The 25,971-nt window shown below is 27.6% G+C and overlaps 3 protein-coding genes across 6 annotated transcripts in view; all 3 read left to right on the top strand.

Moving 5' to 3' along the window:
- Positions 1–25,971, top strand: part of LOC107168197 (acetylcholine receptor subunit alpha-like) — a 67,396-nt gene that overhangs the window by 16,038 nt on the left and 25,387 nt on the right. The window contains exons 1-5 of one of the 2 annotated variants that reach the window (XM_089221636.1): positions 962–1,346; positions 5,193–5,332; positions 23,226–23,270; positions 24,141–24,250; positions 24,334–24,514. In XM_089221636.1, the coding sequence (XP_089077762.1) occupies positions 5,201–5,332; positions 23,226–23,270; positions 24,141–24,250; positions 24,334–24,514 (468 nt within the window). In that variant the 5' untranslated portion in view covers positions 962–1,346; positions 5,193–5,200. Of the gene's footprint in view, positions 1–961; positions 1,347–5,192; positions 5,333–23,225; positions 23,271–24,140; positions 24,251–24,333; positions 24,515–25,971 lie in introns of those variants that run through there. The other variant, XM_089221635.1, reaches the window with a different exon arrangement.
- On the top strand, positions 15,345–17,586 carry LOC149058035 (uncharacterized). 3 transcript variants are annotated; one of them, XM_089219999.1, is made up of 5 exons: positions 15,345–16,530; positions 16,785–16,862; positions 16,994–17,080; positions 17,215–17,301; positions 17,432–17,586. In XM_089219999.1, exons 1-5 carry the CDS (start codon positions 16,344–16,346, stop codon positions 17,569–17,571), a joined length of 579 nt encoding a protein of 192 aa, XP_089076125.1. In that variant the 5' UTR covers positions 15,345–16,343; the 3' UTR covers positions 17,572–17,586. The 3 variants fall into 3 exon arrangements, with proteins under 3 accessions (XP_089076125.1, XP_089076126.1, XP_089076127.1); XM_089220000.1 differs by lacking the exon at positions 16,785–16,862; XM_089220001.1 differs by lacking the exon at positions 16,994–17,080.
- LOC149058034 (zinc finger MYM-type protein 1-like) lies at positions 17,649–20,800 on the top strand. Its single transcript, XM_089219998.1, has 4 exons — positions 17,649–17,734; positions 17,864–17,950; positions 18,039–20,167; positions 20,281–20,800. Exons 1-4 carry the CDS (start codon positions 17,704–17,706, stop codon positions 20,548–20,550), a joined length of 2,517 nt encoding a protein of 838 aa, XP_089076124.1. The 5' UTR covers positions 17,649–17,703; the 3' UTR covers positions 20,551–20,800.

Raw genomic sequence — 25,971 nt, 5'->3', positions numbered from 1 at the left:
TAGTATAACGAAATTTAAAACGAACTAATTATTTAAAAAAATCTGATACGGTATCTAGGTTAATGACAAATCCCAATAGGTTAGGCCACCGGGAACCTCCCGGTATCCCTGGGGCAGGCCACCGCTGCATCGCGTAGTCTTGTCTATAGCATTTGTCATTTGATCTTAATTTTAATATGTTGAAAACAGATATTCTAATCCTAATCTTCATAAATATACAGGTAATACGATACTCCGAAAGTCGAAAAAACAAATGCAGTGAATGGGTAAATTGACTTACAGATCCCAACTATGTGAGGGAAAATATATTTTGTTATGTCGTCAAAGCGTTTAAAAAATATTTTATGGTTAAATCAGTAAAAAGATCACTTGAATGGCGTTCTCGCGATATTCATTGAACAAGAACTTGCTTATAATATTTAAGACATAATAATTGATACATTTAAAAGCCCTACTCCCGTGGACAGAAGATGGAGTAATACGTCTTGTGCGGTAGATAATAATTATGTCTATATGCCTTGAATATATTATTTATACATGAATTGCTTGAGTTAAAATACATTTTCCATATATATTATTATTATTTAGCGCAAGAATCTTTTTTTCAAACATTTTTTTTTGTGCCCCCCTCCCCCCACCTCTCTATGGAAGAATTCTGCCTGTAGATATAAATATCCTATATTATAGATATGCTATAAAATATAAACGTCTTGTTAAATTATGTTCGAACGCGAAATGGCTTCGCGCCGTGCAACTTTTACAACCGGCCGCCTTGCCGCGTGTCGGCGCTGATGAGCCTGAGCACCCCCTGCCCCTCCTATCGTCGTGTATATTGCCGGCTGCAAGCACCGTCGCGTCCGGTTGGTGTCCGACGATTCGAAATTTTTTTTCGCTGTCTGCGACCTCTCTCTGCGCGTGGTTGTCGTACTCGACACACCGCGTTTTCGCTACGCTTGATCGTTTGCCGGGACCGTGTGTCGGTCGCCTTTGATATAACACGTTGTTTTCGTGTGTCAACCGACAAGTTTTATGCCGTGTGTTGATATCATTATAATTTATAATAGTTTGTGGTAATTGCATCGATCGTCGGTCGGTTTTGTTGTATTTCTTCGTGTGCGGGTTGACTCACCGACACCACCCGTCACACACGTTGTTGCAAGTGCTCGCATTGTCGCGTGCTTATGTATTAAGTTGTGGAGGTCTTGTGTGGCTGGTAACATATATTTCGGTAGGTCTCACCATCGCCGAGCTTCTAAAATATAATTTGGCGATTTCGCGGGATCGCGCAAACCATCCACATCAATATCCGTAATCGTCGTGGGATCCCGCCATCATTGTGACCAGCGGTATCGTTGCTATTATTATTATTGTATTTTTTTTGTATTTGTATTAGATTTTGCATATTTTGCACTTATTGTGCTTTTTATCTTATATTATTGGCATATGGTTGTATTTATTCCAGGGCGCCCTCCCCTTTTTTATACATTGGTTTTATGTATAATTCAGTCTATTTTTCGCGACAATGGTCGAGTTTGTTATTATATTGTATTAGTCATTGATTAATAAGTTTGTATTCAACTGGGTAACCTTACGTCCTATACACCGTAAGTCGGTATAGCCAACCGCTAAACTCGTAGGAGCTATATCGGCGATCAACAAATTATTTGTATTATTTTGTAATATTTCGGATTTCCCTTTTATCGTGATAAAATATTTCATAAAATGTGTAAGCAATCTTTATTTCTCAATCAGATATAACATTTTAATCAGGATACATAAAATATTTAACACAGATCCACAAATTATATACTATATACTTTATCTAGCAAATATTGTCATAATTAGTGCTAACACTGAATAAAATGCTCGGCATATAGGTATGTATTAATAATAGAATATTATAATCACATGAGTAATATCCGTATGGGAACATTGGGAACACGTTTTCATGTATTCATTCAATCCAATACTACTGTAGATTACATTATATTCCAAGGCAGTATAAATATTTAATACAATATGGGTAAAAATATAGAAATTTACAAAAAAAGAATTTTTTTCAAGTGTTATATTGTGCGAAAATTTTATTTTTAATATTGGTTAAATTATTTTATCATTATAATTCCACCACACAATAAATATCGTACATAAAGATATAATATAAAACTCGACGTTTCTATTTTTCGTTAAAAATAACTTTAAGGATAAAACATAATAACCATTTATCATCCAATTATTTCGAACGAATATAAATAAAGATTTACGTAATGATGCGTGTATCATATGTGAAGTTTGCGTTATAATAGAAAACTCACCACAAGAACCTTTTGTTCGGGAGGGTGGACAAATAATCTAGACGGTTTTATAAAAAGGAAGGGACATAGTGGATTTCTGGACGACTCAATCCGCCGCTATAGTGGTATACACCAGAATCCCGAAAACAATTTTCTCAGCCAGATAAACGCGCCTCCGGATGGGCGGTTCCCGGTTTGGGGTTGCTAACCGAACATTAGGGATTTTATCGAACCGTCCCGTTCAAGTGTATAATATTCTTTCCGTCGTTTTACGACCAATGGGGTTTTGGACGACCAGTATTCAACGTTGCAATTGATATCCGATGTACCATTCCAATACTTTGGTGTAGTCATTTCTTTACTGGTATACGATACGGACCCAAGTGTAACTCTACACCTATATTATGTCGAGCGACGTTGACGTATACGTTACCAGTAACGGTATAGTAATAGTTTATACCGAGGGTAATTTATATCGACGATACCATACATAAAAATCGTCACGTGTAAGTAAGTAGTAAGTATAGAACTGATTCACCTTTCTCCGTGTATGTTGTATGTCCAAAAAACATTATATTAATATCGATCATAATTAATAAATTTAAAATATATTGTTAAAAATGTTCATGTAAAAATATATGTTATTACTTTATTTAATATTTCATTTTATATTGTGTATTGTATTTGGAATTATATTAATTAAACATTTCTTTCGATTATGTTGAATCCCAATTTCATCGATTATTTCAGAAATCTAATTGTTCTGAGCTTTGCCTTACATTGTATAATATATTTTAAAGTATAAAAGATAAACGAAACATGAATTACGTTACTTTTATAACGATGATTTTTGTTTGATTTCGTTTTTTCCTGTAACATACATTTAAGGCATACAATTGTATTACACGTAGTTACATTTATCGTTTGGAAACCATGTCAGCAGAATAGTGTTGATATTGAAATTATAATTCGGTTCTCTTGTTTGTTTCCTTAAATGCAATCGAAAACTCCTGATAACCGTCAACAATTATTGTTAAAGAAATTTCAGGAAGAACTATACATAAACGTAAAGCACTACTGTATCGAGAATATGTCCGCCATTAATTATTAAAGTTTGCACCTACCTAAGACTACTGTGTATATATATATTTTTTTTAATTTAGAGAATGTCAGCATAACATTGGCTATCTTTGATTAAGACATGTGCACAATAGAATACACGTTCTTTGTATTTTTCATTTCGTGACGTCTGAGGGGGGAGGGTTGGATAGACCCAAGGTATTAATATATAATACATCATAATATAAAAAATATATTATTAAAGATAAAGAAAACAATATATATATATATATATATATATAGGTACCTACTCAAAGTTTTATGAAGTAAGGAAAAAAAGTATTTAAATGTTTAAGTTTTATATGTATTTTATGACTTATAATGAAGAATTATAATATTAATTAAATTACAGTATCACAGTGAGTATAATCTAGGTGAGTAGATCACCCTTTTTTATTTCTCATGTTAACTTAATGTAAAGTTATCGATGTCATTTATTTGATATTGTTGGTATATTTTTCACTTTTTTGAAGAGCTTGGATTTCTCGTATTTTATGTACGTACATATGGTGAACTCTTAATATTTTAACTTAACTTTTCCATGCAATTTGTATTATGTTTTTAATTATTATTATTATAATTTATAAAAATCAATTATCTCTAAATGATTTTCTTTTTACATATTTACCAGAAAGTTATTGACATTTGTAACACCAAAACTAATGAATAAAAATATTAATATTAAAAAAGCAGCATAGATATATTACATAGCAATTGATAGCATACACTTGATTGCTACCTACATTTTAAATAAAATATAATTTCATTTTCTGCTATGAGTTAAATATAGCAGCATTACATATTAAACTTAAAAACGGTTTTAGCTTAATATTTTCAAAATATAGATACCTAGCCTAAATAATATTATTTTTTTGTTTTGTTATTATTGTTAAGTTCAGTCTTGGCAGCTGGAGCATGCACTGACAAATATTAACTTATACATACCTAATAGCGTAAAATTATTTTAATTTTAAACTGGGTAAAGAAATGCATCATATTATTATTAGAGATTTAAAATCAAATTATTTCATAAGTTATAAAAGCAAAAGAAAATATTGAAGTTATATCTATCATAACTCACCATTACAATGTGATCCAATCCGTGAACCACCACAGACTTTTTTGGGCCTGCTAAATATATGAAACTGTATTTAATAATTTAAAAATTTCCTTACGAGGCATGACATTCAGTAACGCCAAATCGACAAATTACAATTATATATACCTACTTACAGGCTAAAATATACATAATACAGTTTTCATATACAGTGACTATACACAGTGGTCACTATTCTGGTCGCAATTTTGTACCTACTATTAAGAAAAATAATAATTTGTAAACTATAGCGAGCGTGATTGTTTTCGAATAACTGTGATGTATAATAATATATAATAATTCGTCATATTTATTTGAATGTATAATTTTAATTGACCAACAGACTAAAAAAAGATGGGCTGCTTTGACCTACAGTATAAAATGGCTGAGTTTGAGTATAATAGATATAAAATAAACTTTGGTTGAAATAAATAAATGATTTTTGGTATTTATGGTATTATTTTTTAATTTTTATCAGTATTTGTATGAATGTCTTACCTAATGTTTAAAATAACAATTTTTTTACCTGTTATCTGTATCTCATCTCGTTCGTGAGCTTAAATTTATCTTAATTATATTTAAATTATATTGTATTTGTTTAAATCGGCGATGGTCCAATACAATGTTTTACAACCTTTGCGTATTGATTTCAACTTTTAAACATCGATTTATTATTGTTTTAGGATGTTCAATGAATCCGGATGCAAAAAGGCTGTACGATGACCTTTTATCAAATTACAACAAGCTCGTAAGGCCTGTGCTCAACAATACTGATCCGCTACCTGTACGGATTAAGCTCAAACTATCACAGCTCATCGACATTGTAAGTTACGATAACAATTAAAAATCATTAATATAATAACTCAAAGTTAAAAAATATATTTTCAAAGCTAGTATTCACTCATAACTAAACCATTAATCGATATAAACATAATATAACTATTTTTAAATTATTCAAAGTATTTGATTCGATTTGTATGATATTCCTGTGATTTGAAATAAGAAAAATTACATTAATAGTGATAAAAATACATGGAAATATAGAGATGAGCGATGAGCCATATAATTTTTTTTTTTTAATTTGAATTAAGCCTCGGCAACTATGGCCATTGACAACAATGGGTTTAACTCTAAATTATGAGCCATATAATTGTAAGGTTTTAAAACCTTAAAACTTGACTTTTTTTCATATTTTTAATACTTTTTGATATTTTAATTAAAGGTATACTTATAGTCTACCTAAACTTTCAGTAATTTGGTAGATAGGGATTTTTAAGGTGTGGTTGCAACTTTGCAAGAACAAATTTACAAACCAAAACAAACAAGTGCCGTCATCCAAATATACCATATTGGTGGGTTGTATATAGATACCAAATTATACTTTGGTACTTATTATCAAAAATTTATATTTTTTAAAATTATTTATACCGTTATACCTATAAATAATTATAATAAATATCAGTGATTTGTTTTAATAATGTTTGATTATAAATTTTAAGCAAACGAAGTTATGTTACCAAACAAAAGTAAAATTTAGGTTTTAATTTTTGATAATTATGTAAATCAATTTTCTGTTATTGATTATACAGACTTTTCTGTCATGATTTGTACATACTAGGCCACCAACACGTATAATATATCATAATGCACGTTCAGCAATTTAAATTTTGTGTTGAAAGCTTAAATATTAGAGTGTATTAACCTATTATCAAACTTGAGGGCCGGTACACATGAGTGTATTTATACTCGTATATATACCCTAACCTATTATGTATAGATATAAAATATACATGCGATAAAATATCGTGCGTAGAAAATAACACTCGTGTGTACCGGCCCTAAATGTTATATTGAGAATCTTGATATATGAGCATTTTCAAAAATTAATATTTTAAATCTTCATAACAGTCATAACTCACTTAAAAATTAAAATATCGTAAAAACCAACAAAACAACACAGATAATATTCTTACAATTAAGTTTTATAACATGTCAATTCACTCCTCTAATATTTAAGATAACAATAGAAAATTGGAACTATTGTATGTAAGTCTTAGTGCATTATGCGTTAATAAGACGGAGAAAATATTATGTGTAGGTATGGGGGTACAACATCCTCTCAAAACGTTGAACTGCTCTTAATTTTTATAAAACTATATTTTTGAAATTAAAGTAATCATTTTTACAGTGCATTAGATGAATTTTTCATATTAATCATCAAATATCGATCGAATCACATAGGTACAATAAAGTTTTGAAAACAATCGATAACACTCATATACTATTGTTTAATGTTTATAAACAAAAAGAACAATCAATCTATCGACAATATAAAACTTTTATGTTCTCATATATGATATGATATTGAATAATAATACATAATAAATACATTTTGAACGATGCTTATAATGATTTGAAGCATTTAAAAAACATTTTCCATGCTTCTCTCAGAACTTAAAAAATGTATTTATTTTTATTAGATAAAATAAATATTTTTGAAAAATGTAAGATAGGTTATAGGTAATGTTTAAATTTTAAACAGTTAGCACAAAGTTTCATAATCATAAATACTTTCAATTCTAATCAATAATTGAAAAATATCAATCGATTAATGAAGTAATAACTAGATATTTATTATCTTTGTGATAATGAAGTTTTGAACTTCCTTCTAGTTACAACATAAGATATTTTACTATGTAAACAATAATAAGAATGAAAATATAAGTATTTTCTAAAAGTTATGCTTACAAATTTGAACTTTATTAGAGCAAAAACCATAATATGTCTTATTATGGTTATAATAATATTGAAATTATTAATGGAAAAAAAAATTTTAAATACTTACCAACATAATATATATCATTAATCTATGATTTAACTACTATTTATAGAGAAGATATATGAAACAGGCATAAAAAAAAAATAAAAATAAAAATTAGTGCCTTAATATTTTAGTGTATTTGTTAGATGTTATTGAAAAATAAAAATAGTTATCAAAACTGTGCCACAACTTTGATTAGTTAAGATAATAATACGTGATGTGTCATGAATAAAATAAGTTTGAGAATCACTAATTTATATACTAGGTACATAAATAATTTATAACATTTACAACTTTTTTCAATCTTTTTAATGTTAATAGTAAAAGTTTTGAATAGCTTCTTAACATTATACAATACAGTCAGCAATATATTCAATAGTTTAGCATACATTTTTTAATGAAAAATTGATGTTAATAAATTTTTGTATTTGGAATGGAGAAATACTTTAACGATTAAAAGTTCCGTGTAAATCAAAAATATTGTCTCGGTATAATATCTAAAAAAATTATTTATATACCTACCTAATATTTTTCATTATGATTACACACACTTTTTAAAATACCTATATTGTATTTATTTTGTTTAATTTAAAAAAAAAACCATCATTATTAATTAAATTAATTAATTATTTATCTTAAAATAGATTAAATCTAATTTATTTGACCCAATTATTTTTGTTTTCAAGATACCTATTGTGATTGTTGATTTAAATTTTTATTGGGATATCTGACTTTAGTTTGTAATACAGTTAAATGAAAGGACTTTAAATACAAAATACTTTGCTTACTTTGTATGGTTTAGTGTATCGTCTTCATATTATTCTTATATTTTTATTTAATAAAAATAGATTTTTTAAGCTTATATGTTTTCGTTTAAAACTTACAACCATAAAAACAGATAAGAATACTTCAATTGATTTATTGAGATTTTTTTTAAAAACTATATGACTAGGCTGTATTTTTTTCTTTCTTAAACTCGAACTAGTTATTGAAAATATAGTATTATATTATTTATGAGATCTTTGATATAGTTAAGACTTTTCTTGAAACAAAGACGTCATAAATGCATAGTATATTTTTATAAATATTTATTTATTTGGTTTAAAACATTTTTGACACAATGTCAAAGAAAATTATTGTTAGCAGTAATTAATTTATAATTTGTGTTATACATCCTTACTGTAAATTAAATTTAGTTTTAAAACGAAGAGGCGTTTGAACGAAATGTGGGGCGCCCGGGAATTAGGCCACAATTCACCTTTTTTTCAAAGGCATACGGTAATTGGGCCACTAAAATTTTATATTTATTACAGGTAGGCCCGGTAATTGGGCCACTAAAATTTTATATTTATAATAGGAATACCCGGTGATTGTGCCACTATTACATTTTAAATTGTAATAAAATAAAATTTGGGGGTGAAGTGGCCGAGCGGACTAAGGCGTCTGTTGCCCTGCACGCAGTCGCCGGTTCGAACCTCAGTCACGGGCGGCATATCGCTCTTTGGGCATTTCGCGGTGTCTGGAGAGAGAGGCCGCCGCCCCCCAACCGGGCATGGCAGAAACCTACGGGTGCCCATTCAAAATTCTGCCAAAAATACCCACGTGCTTAAAACCTACAATACCTTCCCCTACAGTTCCCCCAGGCTAATGACCTCAGTTGTCGAAGCCTTAACCCTAATAAAAAAAAAAAAAAAAAAAAAAAAATAATAATAATATTTAAGAGGATGTCAGCGCACTATTTTTCTATCTCTGATCCACGTACAACATAGACAAAACACATTTGCGCAGAATCATTTTTTCTATGAATTTACAACATTATTTTGTTTATTTTGAAAGTCAAATAACAATGAAATATAAAATCGATGGGTCATTCCCTCAAAAATATTATTATCTATCTTTTTTGTAATGAGTGATTTTACTCTACGATTGCTTAAAAATATAGAAAAACTGATTCTGCGTAAATGCGTTTTGTGTTTTGTGTATGTAACGCGTGGGCCAGAGAGCCTTTGTATTATATTTTTATATACCTATTAAAAAATATTTTTTTCATATTATTTATTTTTTGACAAACTTTATGGTCCTTATATTATATTTGTAAAATGAGTATTGGCATTCTTTATAAAAATTATTTCATATTTGACTAATTTTATGGACCTTGTTGTATATTAAATTAGTTAATCTGTATGGAAGTATTTAAAAAAATATTAATTATTTGACGAAAAATATTTTTATATGTTAAAACAATAATAATTAGTTAATTAACATTATATATTCGTATTAATATAGCGTGCTATACTTTTATGGCCCAATCTCCGGTTAGTAAAATGTAAACAAATATTGTGTACGATACAGGTAGTTAAAATGTGGGCTACCATTGAATTGGCTCCCAATTTTGGGTAAATATAAATTCGATCCTTGAATTGGCTCCTGAAAAATGTATATTTAAATTGGCTCCTTAAATTGTTAAATATTATTTTTTAACCAGGGATTCTCATATGATAGGCGTTTACTTTTACGATGTAAAATCCAAATATATTCAACTTTTTATATATATTATATAGTACTCAATCTGATACAAAAATTATTATAAGTATAGACCCCGAAAAATAGTCTAATATAATATTTTTGTTTAACTTATTGATTTTTATGTATACATTTTATAATGACGCACTTTGCTAAAATACTGTCTGTTTTTTTAATTTTTAATTTATATAATATACATAAATTTTATAATGACGCATTTTGGTAAAATATTTTCTGTTTTTTTACATTTTTTAATATAATTTTGTGTAACGAATTACGAATTATACGTACTTTAAATTACTAACATATTGGCAATCAATACATTTTAAAAAAAAAAACGGTAGGGAGCTAATTCAACAGTAAATTCTTGGGAGCCAATTCAAAGGTACTTAGTAAGGGTAAAATATTGACTACCTGTATTGGGGAGCCAATTCAATTGCTCCGAAAATGTGGCCCAATTCCCGGGCGCCCGAAATGTGTACCTACATAATTATAAACGATTAACAAAATTTATAAAATTAAATGAGTATAAAAAACGTTTTAGAATCACATTACTGTGCTTAAATTTTTTTTCTTGAAAAAAAAAAACTGAATATCATTGTAAATATTAATATTTCTCACTCCAAAGTCCAAATAGCTACCTAAAAATAATAAAGTATATAATCTTTAAGTAATGCTGTGAATAGTTGTGATCTCAAACATATTATACATTTCATTAAAGAAAAACATTGAAATCTTTACGAAAATTCTATTTTACATAAAACACAATTTAATGTTTATTATTGAAGAAATCTATAATCAAGAATAACTAATAAAGACTAATAAAGATTAATTGTATTGTGTTGAGATTCCAAATTAATGAGAAACCTGTCATAATTTCCATGGCAACTGACAAAAATAATTTAATGATCTGATGCAGTAATAATTTTAAATCGACATTAACTGATAGGGCAAGGGGATATATATTTCCCACCCAAGAAAAAAAAATTCTAGCACCGTGTGGTCAGAGGTAATATTTTTCCCACTTGTTTGAAAAAAAACCGTTATTTTTTTCTACATCCGACAGTATCAATTACATGTATTTGACAACATTTCAAATAAGAGAAATAAATCAAAAACGATCAAAGTGGGAAATTATCATCCCATTGCCCACCAACGCGATACACGTTTTTTCCCTCTAATAAATTTCCTATCAAAATTGTTATTTGCTTTAATTTTGATAAATAAACAGTTTAACTTATAAAGTCTTTGGTGGTATTAATTTAAAGATAACATTTTAGCGCGTTTTTTTGTGTTATCTTACAATCCATTTGAAATGTATTTTCTGTGTTATAAATTTATAAAAATAATTGAATATTATTTTCAAATATGTGGTTGTGATTTTAAACTTAAAAAAAATACTCTCGAACTTCAATAAAAATTTTGAAGTAAGTACATTCTGAATCATCATTTCATACTCTTTCGATAAATATACACTTTCGGGGCCAAAAATGACCCACTTACAAAATATTTACGAATAATTATCAATTTTTTCTTAGATGTTATCAGAATATGAGATTCTAGAAGAGTTGAATGCTATTACGGATGATATGGCATTCGATTCGGAAGACAGTGGAGATTCTGATGCAAAAGACTATACCACCAATGTAAATAACTCTCTAAATAAACAAGTTTGGCATTTATCTACCAGATCATCAGGTAAATAAAACTAATAATATTTTTTAAATTTCTTATAATATTTAATTAGAATTTTTTTGTGCTTGCAGGTTCTAGTATGACTGAAACTGAAGTGCATGTGCCTAATGTAGAAAATATTGAACTAGCAAATAGTAACATTTCTTCTACTTCTCAAAGTAAATTTAAAATTATAATTATTCAATATTTTGAATTAGATTTTTATATGTATTTGTTCTATATGTTATAAAAAGTGAAAATGATTTGGCACAAAAACATTGTATTATACAATTTAGTATATTATGTGTACCTAAGTTCTGAATTTTATTATTTATTATTTTATAAAATTTTATTCATACACTATTTGTGGGTACCTATATAGGTATTTACTAAAATAAATTTGTACCTACCTTTATTTATGTAAACTTACAAAATATGTTCTTATAAACAACACTGCAATAACTAATATTTATTGTATTGTAAAAATAAAACTATGATAAAAATATTAATATAGTACCAATAGTTATACATAAATAAAATGTTTATTAATTTAATTTAATTATATAGAGTAGTATTCTGATTAAATATTATAGCTATTGGTAAAATATATTGATAGATAATTTTATTTTGTCAAATATACATAAGGATTTGATGAAAGTATGGTAGCATATAAAGGCCGTTCTACTATGAAACAATATATGCCCATGGAACCTATAAAAAGGGGTTTTAAAATATGGGCATTGGCTGATTCTTATAGTGGTTTTTTACTGAATCTCGACATGTACACTGGAAAAAAAATCAAATGGAATACCTGAGTATGGACTAGTAGAAAATGTTGTGTTATACTTGACCAAAAAACTGAAAAACTTATTTTATTGTGTTTTTTTTTCATAATTTTTTTACAAGTATACCTCTAATTTTTAAACTTTTGTGTGATGGTATATTTGCATGTGGGACATTTAGAGTAAACAAAAAGTGTTATCCAAAACACCTTATGAAAACTGATGGCAAATATAATTCTGGTGACATTGAATATGCCCAAAGTGAAGATATTGGTATTATGCGATGGAAAGATAGAGGAAGTAAACCAGTGACATTTGTTAGCAATATGCATAACTCTTCAGAAACATCTACAGTACTGAGAAAAAATGGTAAAGGGGAAAGGATTCAAGTAAAGTGCCCAACTGGAATATCAGATTATAATAAATACATGGGAGGAGTTGACAAATTTGATCAATATATGTCTCCATATTCAATTTCCCAGAAGTCGAGGAAGTGGTGGATTAAACTTTTTTATTATATGGTTGATACTGATATTGTTAATTCTTATATTTTATATAAAGAAAGTTGCAACAAGAATAAAAAAAAATACATAACTCATTTAGAGTTTAGATCAAGACTAACAGATGAACTTATTGGAAATTTTTCATGCAGAAAAAAGTGTACATCTTCCACCACGAACAAAGAAGTAAAAAAAAACAAAAAATTTCCATCAATCATAATTTTACAGGGGTTGATCATATGCCAAAGTTTATTGATAAGAATAGAAGATGTAAAATGTGTAGCACGAAAGCTAAAGAAAAAATATCAAATATGATTTGTTCTACATGTGAAATAACACTATGCAAACAATGTTTTGAACCCTATCACAAACCTACCTAGAACTGATTATATTTTATTACTTTTTATTATTTATATGGAAAATTTTAGAAGTGTATTGTTTTATTATTAATATTATACATAATTATTATTTAAAACCAAATTTTTTTCTAACATTTATATAAAGAAATGAAAATACTGTGATAATATTGTGATTTATGAACTATAGTTACAAAGTAATTGATAATGTTTTTTTTTTTTAAATTAGGTTTGTTTTTTAATTTTATTTCATTAGAAATTTATTGGTTGATTTTATTGAAAGGATGTATATTTATTATTTATTTTTTATCAATTTTTTGTTCTTACATTTATAAAAAGAAATAAAAAGACTGTAATAACATTATTATTTGTAAACTATACCAAGTAATTGATTATGTTTTTTTTTTTTTTTTTTTTTATGAGGTTTGTCTTTTAATTTTATTTCATTAGAAATTTATTGTTTGATTTTATTGAAAGGATGTATATTTATTATTTATTTTCATCAATTTTTTGTTCTTACATTTATATAAAGAAATAAAAAGACTAACATTATGATTTGTAAACTATACCAAGTAATTGATTATATTGTTTTTTAAACGGGATTTGTAATGTTTTATTTTAATAGAAATATATTGGTTGATTTTAATAACATAATATTTATTTACTATTTTTTTATATTTATATTAGTTTGAATGAGTCTTATATATTTATCTAAGTAACCGCATGAGTGGGAAATATATTATACCATTGCCCGTTCAGTAAATCCTATGGTCGTAAAGGGGCAAAGGGAAACTATTTTCCCACCACTTTTCCAACCATGCAAAACAAATAAAAAATTTTCCAATATTTTCCCCAAAATCAGAGTACTCCATAGTGCATGTACACCAATTTTTAGAACAATCTGACGATTTTTTTTTGTTCTGCCCTATAAAGGGTTAACTGATGTAAAAGTCAACTAACAATATTTTGTCGATTATTGATAATAATAATTAATAATGTAATAGCTGTAATAAAATAAATTACACAATTAATAGACTAGAACTTTTTTTTCAAACAATTGATTACTAAAGCACTATGTAATATTGTGCTTGTGTGCTTAAATAATAGTTAAACGTTTCTGAAGCTAATTTTACGCATATGTTCCAACTAAATACATTGATTATGAATATTTACTGTAATATACAATGGTATATTATACTATCGTGATGTTATATAAAATTTAATAAATAGGTACGTTATGGAATGAATATCAATATTTTATATTATTTGCATTGTATCAAAAAACCCTTTCCTACCACTATTTTTTTTTGTTTGTTAAGAGTAAAAGGCAAATATAAGAATTAGAAAATATTGGTTAAATGCTTATATTTATTATAATATACTGTTAGGATTAAAATTTGTCTCGGAAAAAATAAAACTTAAGGATTTAATATCATTATTTAACGTTAAGAAAATAACAAAAAAATGTCTTAGGTCATATTTATATGTAAATGAAAAAGAACTTTAACTACAATAAATCTCGATTTTATCTTTGAGATTTGAAATATATTTGTGAATTTATATTTTTCTTCATTTTTTAGTGCTTTAACTTGCACTAGTGAAGAACGCAGTGGAGTGGATACACTGGTTTGCCAACTGGTATCAAACTGCGCTCATCATTAATTGTTTCAGGACGAGTGACTGCTTGGAAACACTTTATACCTACGTATTTTTTTTTGCCACTTAGCTTGATCGTGGAATCATCTTAATGTCTAAATATTAGATAAAAAATAAATCATGGTTGAATTTCGAAAAAAATATTATATTATAATATATACCTTATTTCAGCGATATTATTATTTTAATGAGCAGAGTAATTTTAATTGCTAGTAAGTACACAGTTTAAAAAATTTAATGTATTATATTTTTAATTCAGCGCAATTGTTTATCATTATTTTTTTTTTAGTCCTGAACATAAAGAAACAAAAAAACTTAATTAAGTTTAAAAATTGTATTGTGTCATTTTATATACTATTATTAGATAAATAGATACTATACAATATACATAGTCATCTAAAGTTTTAATTGTTCAAATTTTGATTCTAATTAACAGTGGCGCCGAGTACGCACTTAAGGTGGTGCATTTGAACCACCTAAAATTATGGGTGGGTGGGTGGGTGGGTGGGTTGTGTGGGTCTTGGGTAGGTAAGTAAAAATATTGAACCAAGATAGTTAATTCTTTTACTATACTAAGTATAAAGTATTTAAGTAGGTACTAGGCACTTAACTACTTAAGCGTTAAGCAGTTACCAGTTACAACATATTACCTGTTTACCTGTAACCTAGGTAGGTATAAGGTATTGCATTATTATATTATTATTATAACACTTACGTTAGCGTATGGATAGTTATGGATAAAATATTAAAGTATGTGGCCAAAATATTGACTCATGATTCATGGACTCTATTAGTCTATATAGTCTGATAATTCAATACTGAATACTTCATAGTTTGATTGAACATTATGTAGGTATTGTGGGATTATTTATTGACTATCGTTGGTCAAAAATCGAAATCGGGCAAAAATCTTAAATTATCTTTAAATCCAATAACACCGTCCAGTCGCACCACCATGTTATTAGCACGTAGGTATACACTATAGTACTATACAGTATACCGTATAAATGTATAATATGGCGTATACAATATTATTGTATATGACATGAGACGACGACGACGCAATAATATAAAAATGACAAGATATTTTTAGACTGCGATAAAACTGATAAATGCATACCTAATAATAATATTATTATTGTGGTTATTCCGTATTCGTATCAATATGCGGGCTACGGCTTACGACCTACGACTAATCATAAATCGAAAATTTATACCAACACGGATTACAGTGTATATTGAACATTGTTATTTGTTCATATTTTGTGCAGTTGCCAGTTGGTAATTACTGATGTCCTTATTAGTTATTTTTATTTGTGTACTGTGAAATGTGAAGTGTTGTACCTATTTACAAATTAATGATACATTTTTTCCTACTTGAATTTAAAAGTTTGATTTTATTTATACATTTTTGAATATTGCTCTACCTTAGTAGCGACTACCTTCTATATAGATACTACATTACAATATTTTATATTCATAATTTACTTTTATAACTTCTTGTTTATATAAAAAACTTAATATGTCGGAAAAGTGTATGTGCGTTTGTGGAAAAAAACGAGAGCAGCTAAATATCACTAACTGGAAAAGACATTTAGACAACTGTAAAGTACGAAAAACCAAAATTTCTTCTCGTTCAATATCTTCATTTTTTCCTACACCGATTACAGTTCAAGTGAATACAGGAACAAATTATTCTTATTCTATTGGTAAGTACCTACTAAGTTTAACTTGGATACATAGTTTTTGAATTTAAACCAATTTATAATATAAATCTATAATATAAAATAACTCAAATTCTTTAAAAGAAACTGGTAGATACAAAAAATTATTCAATACTGTTTCCTTAATCCTTAATATATTTATACAAACAAATAACAATAATTAAAAATTAAATAAGTAATACAAGATTTTTTTAAAAATAATAAGTTTATTTTGTTTAAATATGTTATATTATTACCAGGTGATCCAAGTTCCAGTGTAAATTGTGATGAGCCAGTTGAACAGATAATGTCTGACTCGAGCTCTTTAAAAGAAAATGGTAGGTACAAACATGTATATTTAATACTGTTTCTTTGATAAATACAAACGAATAACAATTATTGAAAATTAAATAAGTAATACTAGATTTTTTTAAAAATAATAAGTTTATTTTGTTTAAATGTATTATAGTATTCACTGATGGTCCAAGTTCCAGTGTTAATTGTAATGAGTCAGTAGAACAGATTATGTCTAAGTCGAGTTCTTTAAAAGAAACTGGTAGGTACAAACATTTATTCAATACTGTTTCCTTAATCCTTAATATATATAAACAAATAACAATTATTGAAAATGAAAAAAGTAACTAGATTTTTTAAAAAATAATAAGTTTATTTTGTTTAAATGTATTATAGTATTCACTGATGATCCAAGTTCCAGTGTTAATTGTAATGAGCCAGTAGAACAGATTATATCCAACTCCAGTTGTTTAAATGAAACTGGTAGGTACAAATATTTAAATTAATACTGTTTCTTTGATAAATACAAACGAATAACAATTATAGAAAATTAAATAAGTAATACTAGATTTTTTTAAAAATAATAAGTTTATTTTGTTTAAATGTATTATAGTATTCACTGATGGTCCAAGTTCCAGTGTTAATTGTAATGAGTCAGTAGAACAGATTATGTCTAAGTCGAGTTGTTTAAATGAAACTGGTAGGTACAAACAATTATTCAATACTGTTTCTTTGATAAATACAAACGAATAACAATTATAGAAAATTAAATAAGTAATACTAGATTTTTTTAAAAATAATAAGTTTATTTTGTTTAAATGTATTATAGTATTCACTGATGGTCCAAGTTCCAGTGTTAATTGTAATGAGTCAGTAGAACAGATTATGTCTAAGTCGAGTTGTTTAAATGAAACTGGTAGGTACAAACAATTATTCAATACTGTTTCTTTGATAAATACAAACGAATAACAATTATAGAAAATTAAATAAGTAATACTAGATTTTTTAAAAAATAATAAGTTTATTTTGTTTATATGTATTATAGTATTCACTGATGATCCAAGTTCCAGTGTTAATTGTAATGAGCCAGTAGAACAGATTATGTCTAAGTCGAGTTGTTTAAATGAAACTGGTAGGTACAAATGTTTATATTAATATTATTTTAATTGTAACAAAACAACTTTAAATATCTATTTTTTTAATGTATTACCCTATTACAGAACGGCCAAACATTTTATCATATGATCCAAAGTTGTTTACTTTGGTAAAGAATTTATCAATTGAAGAAAAAATGTCTTTAATTCGCAAACCATTTCAGCCTGAGAAGCATGAACTTCCTGGTGGAAATTTTCCTCAAGAGCATGGACATCGTTTTAATAGTAACCAGTATTATAAATCTTTGCCAAATGGTAGTCGCCTTTGGAGAGATTGGTTGAGCTATTCTCTGAGTAGTAAACGATTTTATTGTTTACACTGCATGTTCTTTGGGAAAAATGCTCAAAAATCTTGGACCTTTGATGGATTTCATGCGTGGCAACGTCTTACGGATATAAGTGTACATGAAAAAACAGAAGTTCATATCAATGCTTCAATTGTTGTGAAAATGAAATGTTCATCAATGGCTGTTCTTCCACAAATGTATGCAAGTAAAAGAAATCAAGTAGCAGAAAATCGTGAAATAGTTCATATTTTAATTGATATAACACTGTTTCTTGGACAACATTCTTTACCATTTCGGGGTCATCGAGAAGGGTGGTCTGAGCAAATAAAAGGCAATTTTAAAGACTTGGTAAAACTTTTATGTAAATTTTCTCCTAGCTTGGCTGTTTATATGGACCGTCTTCAAATACATGGAAGAAATCAAATTAACTTCATCTCATGGCAGAGACAAAATCAATTGATAAATTCTGTTTCAAAATGTATAAAAAAGTCTATAAAAAAAGAGTTAGATCTTAACAATTTTTTTAGTGTTTCAATTGATACCACGTTTGACAGCTCTAGAAGAGAACAACTGGCATTTATAATTCGTTATGTTTGTATAGTTGAACATTCTCCAGTTATACGAGAACGTTTATTAGGACTTAAAGAAACATCTACTACCACCGGTCAAAAATTATTTTCCGTATTCCAAGATATATGCAAAGAAAATGATTTGGATTGGAAATTGCTGCTTGTTGGTCAATCATATGATGGAGCCAGCAATATGCGGGGTGAATATGAAGGACTACAAGCTTTAATCAGAGAAATAAACCCAGCAGCGATTTATACATGGTGCTATGCACATAGACTTAGTTTGGTTGTTGTTCAAATGTCAAGCTGTTCAGCTAATGCAGTTGATACATTTGGGAATCTGGAGCAGTTGTATGCACTGATTTCAACAAGTAAAAAGCGGGTAGCGATATATGAAAATATGCAAAAAGAAAAAAATCCTAAAGCAAGAGTGCATAGACTTAAAAGAGTAGAAACCACTCGTTGGATGTCATACTCATCAGCACTGAATACAGTATTATTAACATACGACATAGTTATTAATACATTAGAACAGATCAAAATAACTGAAAATGCAGACTTCAAAGCCAGATCTAAAGCTACGGGTTTAATAGATTTTTTTTTATCAGAAAGATTTGTTTTGACAGCAATCTGTTATAAAAATCTATTCAATATTTTAGACCCAGTAACAAAAATTTTTCAAAGTCAAGATATTGATTTGCTAGGTGCAGTAAATAGTCTTCAAGCAGTCTCGAGCAGCATCAAACGCTTGAGATCTGATGATGCATATAACGACTTGTGCAATGAAGCAACACAATTTATGAATACATCGGAATTTACATTTACTTCATTACCAATACAGCGTAGTAGAAAGAAAAAGTTATTGTCTGGTGAAACAACTGAAGACCATACATTTATTGATCCTAAATTCCACTATAAAGTTAAAACATACTTAATTGCAATAGATTCAGCAATTACTTGTATTGAAGAACGCTTTCATTCAAAATCTCAAGAATTATTGAAAGATATTTCTTTATTTTCTGTTTCAGTTCTGAAAAAAACAAAATCTGACCCTAACACATTACCAGATGATGCATTTAATAAATTTTGTAATTTGTACAGCAAATTTATTAATCATACCGAGTTAAAAAAAGAATACTTAGAATTTTCAAAATTATTTTCTTATTTTGAATCTGCTATGATAGGTTCTCAATGTTTACATCCTAGTTCTGCAACTAGTGATAATAAAGAAAGTTCTTCAGATTTAGAAGGCAGCGATGAAGAAGAAGAAAAAGAAGATACCGTTGGTCTAAAAAAAAACAGTAGCCAAAATTTGGGAACACTTCTTCACGTATTTAAGGTTGTTACTAATTTATTTATTTACATTCCCTATTTAGACCTAAATATTTTTGCTGGATAAGAGCAAAAAATAAATTATATAATATAGTAACTCTAAATTATTGTAATTTATAGGTATGTCATACTTCCGGATTACAGAGCATTTTCCCGACCTTATACATGGCTCTTCAAATCGCATGTACACTACCAGTGTCTAGCACAACACCAGAGCGGACGTTCTCTAAATTAAAAATCGTTAAAAACCGATTGAGGACAACAATTAGTCAGGACCGCTTGGAGCAGTTAATGATTATTTCTTGCGAATCTGATATTGATATAGATCATAATCAAGTTGTAGATGAGTTTGCCAGTACTACATCTGTATTATCAAAACATCTAACCTAATGTTTGGTATTATGGTACCTACCGGTATATTTTTTATTTTTTATTTTATGAATAAAAATCTCTAAATGTTTTCATATTTATGTACCTATTAAGGTTTATACTTATATAATAAATAATAGATTGATAAGAATTAAGAGGTAAAATATATTTATCATCCTATAAATGTATGCTAATAATATGGTATCAAAATGTTTGTAAATACTAAACAGTAAGGTTTATTGAATTAGATAAATTCATTTAATTTCATAAATACAGTTGTTTGATAAGTAAAGTGTATGTGATTCGCGAGCGAAGCGAGCGGTTTTGTGTGGTTTAGTTTTGTGGGTGGGTGGGTGGTCTTTGGGGAGAGTTGAACCACCTTTTTTTAATGAACTCGGCGCCACTGCTAATTAATCTATTATAACTGCGAATCAATGGTATAATATTATATTAATGGGACTTAATTGTTTTACATTTTATTATATTTTTTCTGAATAATTTTTTGTGCAGAAGAAGTGATGTAGCACTTTGACGAGTGTCAAAATATCATGTTTGGCTATTGTTTTATATATTGATAAATGATTTACACATTTAGTAGTTGAGTACATTATTTTTTAAATTTCGTGAAATAGGTACTGTGTAAAATTCACAAGTTACAAGTTAATAACTAAATATTTTGTTCAAAAAATATAGTGCATAATAAATATAATATTAAACGAACTTTGAATTGAATATAATATTCCGCTATAAACAGTTATCTGATGTGACTGACATGGTAACCAGTATGGGGTTATGGTTATACCTATATGATAAAAAATACTTAGTAATAGCTTTTAAGTTTAAAATCTAAGTTGCTCTTAAAAGTTTCATTTTAGAAGACATAATATAATGTTGACATCACGATTACATTATGTAAACAACTCCTATTGAAAAATGAATAAGACTTCCACGAACTTCCGATTTTTCATGAACCCGTTGAAAAGAAACTAACAAACTGCATATACTGTTAGCCACGAAGAAGATAAGTCGACAATGGCACACGTAATCGATATCTTCATTTTTATATGTACACATATTAGGTATATACGCATTATAACAACAATGCTAAGTACTTATAAAATGTAATATAGCAGACAAAGAATTAACTGTCGAGTGACACGTGATAGTGCAAAATGCAAAAATCTTCAAATACTAAATTATACGATAGAAATATTCAAATTATTAATGATATAGCCAATAATTGCTCGTTATAATATTTAGTATAATGGCAAATGCGTAGTTGAATATAATATGAGATCAACGTTTTTTGCATTTATTTTATATTTTATCTGAAGTCCTTATTTATGTATATTTAATGCAGTAATAAACGATTGATTTTATAATACGAATATATACTATAATTATATAGTTATAAAGAATATAGCTGCTAGTGATAATTCTTTTATATATTAAAAATATATGTACGAGTACATATAAATATATTGTTATAACTCAGTATAAAATCGATTTGTATCGACATTTTCATAATAATAGATAATCAAATATAAAACAATCAATGAAATGTGATATGTTTCGATCAAATTTTTTTTTTAAATTATAAGAATCATCTAAAATCATAAATATTATGACAATTGTGAATTATTTAAAAGTAGGTAGTACGATTTTTATAAATTATTGCAACACGCTTATATATTGTTTATGTTTTAAAATCAAGTGTTGTAGATATTTTTTATCAAATCCTATTCAATTAAGAAGTAAGACTGAAGTTATATTAAAGTTAGCTATTACTACTACAAGAACCGGCCTTGAATAAAAAGTCGATGAAATCGATAAAAACAAAGTTTTCTAAGTTATTTTTTACATATCTTAGAAACTTATGACATGCATTCATAGACTAATACATTTTAATGAGATATAGCAACGTATACGGAGTATATTAAATGATTGAATAGTAATAATATTAAACAGTTGACTATTATCTGAGTAACCCTGTTTGTAAAGAGTGGATTACTGAAGATCAAAAGAGTGGTGAAATGCGAGTTGAAACAATTGAATTACTATGATTTATCTGCGAGGAAGGTTAATATACTTATAGTAAATCAAAATATAAATGTTGATTGAAATTTAGAAAATGATTGTTGTCTCTTCTCCGCAATTCAAAACTCGACTAACTAGCTATGCCAATAATATATATTATGTTCGTGTTCAGAATTTCTGTGTTTTGTTAACTTAATAACTTAAGCAAATTCAAAAGAGTGTGACATAAATTACGAGTGAGTAACCTTTAGGTTGTTACATTTTATTAAATACTACACTAGCTGCTACATGCAGGCTACGTACATGACAGTGATTTTTTAAATATAAAATCATAAAATATGATTTTGTTTTAATAATTAACTGTCAAGTAATTATATTTTATTTGCTTTTATTCACAATATAAACTACGTTTTCAGTAGTTAGGTACTTTAAGTTTAGGGGGAGGGGTAGTTGAGGCTTCGATAACAAGGGTTATTAGCCTGTGGAACTGCGGAGGAGGGAACTGTAGGTTTGGTACTCGTGGATACTTTAAGTTTTATTTGAATAAAATTATTAATATTTGTGTTTAGTCTACATTCATTACTTAAATGTTGCTGAGCAACACTTAGACAGCACTTTAAAGGAGTTAATTTAATGTATTATTTACCTTTTTGTTACAGAACCTTAAGAACCAAATTATGACGACAAACTTATGGGTAGAACAGGTGAGGATAAATAATAATTTATCTTACTATACCTTAAAGCAAATCAATCGAAAAAAAAATCAATAAAACAAGAGAATCAAATTATATCATTACGTAGATCTTGAATTTATTTCTTTTATAACAGTGATTCTTTTTTTTATAAATTTTTTAAAATCATAATAACATTTTAAAACCGTCTTTGGTCAATATATGATTTGACGAATACACGGTTTTTCGTGAAGTAGTATTTATAAACTTTTAAGTAGGTAGGTATATTCAGTACGTTTGAAAAATCTACTTGTAAGTTATTTTTATGAACTCTATTATATTAAACCATGTTTCACCCAAAACAGTTTTTCACGAGTGCAATGATTTATCATTGTTTTTAAATTTAAAAGCACCCGTCCTCGGGTGTATATAGGACTATATAATCCCTGTTTTAGACGTGTTTCTTATAAAGTTATAAGTTCTGCGTGAGTTTAAATTTTCTAATTTTAAAATTAATCGCAATTCATCGAGTTTACTTTAATGAACCTTATAAATATCATTATTTTATAACGAGTTATGACACGACAAGGTCAATCTCGCATTATACTGTGTTTTAAGTATAATATTAATCAACTATAGATAATTTATTGCTGATTATTTTTTTAAATATAGGCTTAAACTAAATTATACCTAACAGTTTATACAGAGTCCAATGACCACTGACCAATGTATAATTAGTAAAATAGGTCTTGTATAACAATGTTTAATGTTTTAAAAATAAATAAATAAATAATATACCAAACTATATTTTGTTGCATTAAATATGCAATGTACTACACTTGACATATTTTATTATTATGTATAATTATGTGGTCTAACTTAATGTTTATTTTATTTTTCAAGTATTGGTATGACTATAAGTTGACGTGGAATCCTGACGAATATGGAGGTGTAGAAGGGTTACACGTACCGTCTGAACACGTTTGGAGGCCAGATATTGTTCTTTACAACAAGTAATTGTTTCTGCAACTATACATTGATAGAAATGCATAACTATGTTTATATGATTAACTCTGTATATTATATTTGTTTGAAGTGCTGATGGCAATTTCGAAGTAACATTAGCTACTAAGGCTATGCTTCACTATAGTGGCCGGGTTGAGTGGAAACCTCCAGCTATTTACAAGTCTTCCTGCGAAATAGATGTAGAATTTTTCCCGTTTGACGAACAAACGTGTGTGATGAAATTTGGATCGTGGACATACGATGGTTTTCAGGTAATAAATCACACTTAACAGTCAAACATTGCAGAAAACTAAGTACATTTTTTACCTTCAACGATTTTAAAAGTAATTTTGATGTGGTCTACTACTTGCATTTGATATTTTGTAAAATTATATATAATATATGTATATGTAAATAAATTATTTTTTTATTTTTACTTATTAGAACTATTAGCATATAATTACCTATAAATAGTTCGAAAATTATGTACATTTATTAATACGTGGATTTATTTAATTTCTTAAAACCGTATACAATTCGTGCATGACAATTATCACATCTTATCTCAATATTATCACGTATTAGTGTTGAATAATATAATCATTAGATGAATACCTAATATTAGGGATACAATATTTTAAAGTTTAAAATTTAAACTATACACAGTGATTTACTTGACCCAGATTAAATTACTAAAGAGCACCATTTCGTTTGAAATTTCTTCGGTTAGGGAAAACGTTTAAATAATGTGATAAAATCGGACGATGGTCGTACGAACAAATAAAATAGTCGGTTATATTCCCCTCACAATATGTAGTTATTTTTATAGCTGTCAATCTACTCTATGAAGGGTAGAGACGTTGTGCGATATTACACAATTTCCGGAAAACTTGATTGCCTCTAAAGTTTAGCTCTTCCAAGTACCAGTGATGAGAATGTTAAGACGGTAAAGACTAAAGAGGTACGCGGAAAGTTCGTTAATTACCTACTTATGCGGCACAGATGTTTTAATCATAAACTTCTTGTTCCATATCGCCGACACATGTCTGTAAGGTTTAATCACTCATCTCTAAATCAATAAAAGATAATTTGAATGAAACATACAAATTTAATATTTCACATTCACCAATAACACATTAGCACAATGATTTTCACTCGAATTTATGTAGCATAATATTATACGTATATTGAACATTCATACAGAACATAATAATAATATTTTCCCATTGCAACAGTTGTTATTATTATAACTACCATTTTGTACATAAAATAATTATTTAATCTTCTTTTATAAAATTGAATAATATTCTGGTAAATTGAGTAGTCGTCTAAATAAAGCAATCATTATAAAATGTTTTAGATTCTGAACGAAGTGAAAAATTTATTGATTTTACAATGATATGTGTGTTTTTTTTTGTGTCCTTTACGAAATCTGTCAAAAACGCGAAAATTTGCAAGTAATTTTGAAGTTGAAAAATCATAAAATTTTTTGCGTTTATAACTAAGAATTAAAAATACAACACTAAGTTTTCCATAAGTTTTCCTTCAAGTAGCTATAGAGAAAACTCGAAGCATCATTATAGGAAAAAATTTAAGTGCGTTTGAATTTTAAATTTTTACGAAATAATATAACGATAACGATTTATCCTGAAACGATTTTAAATATTAATTGTTATTATTCAAAAAGTATAAGTCGTAGATACTTGAAAATTTTATCAGTTATTTAAAT

Source organism: Diuraphis noxia, unplaced genomic scaffold (assembly GCF_037042655.1).
Source record: "Diuraphis noxia isolate RWA-SAM2 unplaced genomic scaffold, SU_Dnox_SAM2 contig0002, whole genome shotgun sequence".
Classification (NCBI taxonomy): domain Eukaryota; kingdom Metazoa; phylum Arthropoda; class Insecta; order Hemiptera; family Aphididae; genus Diuraphis; species Diuraphis noxia.
The sequence above is the reverse complement of the archived record's forward strand: the minus strand, read 5'-3'. Positions and strand labels throughout refer to the sequence as shown.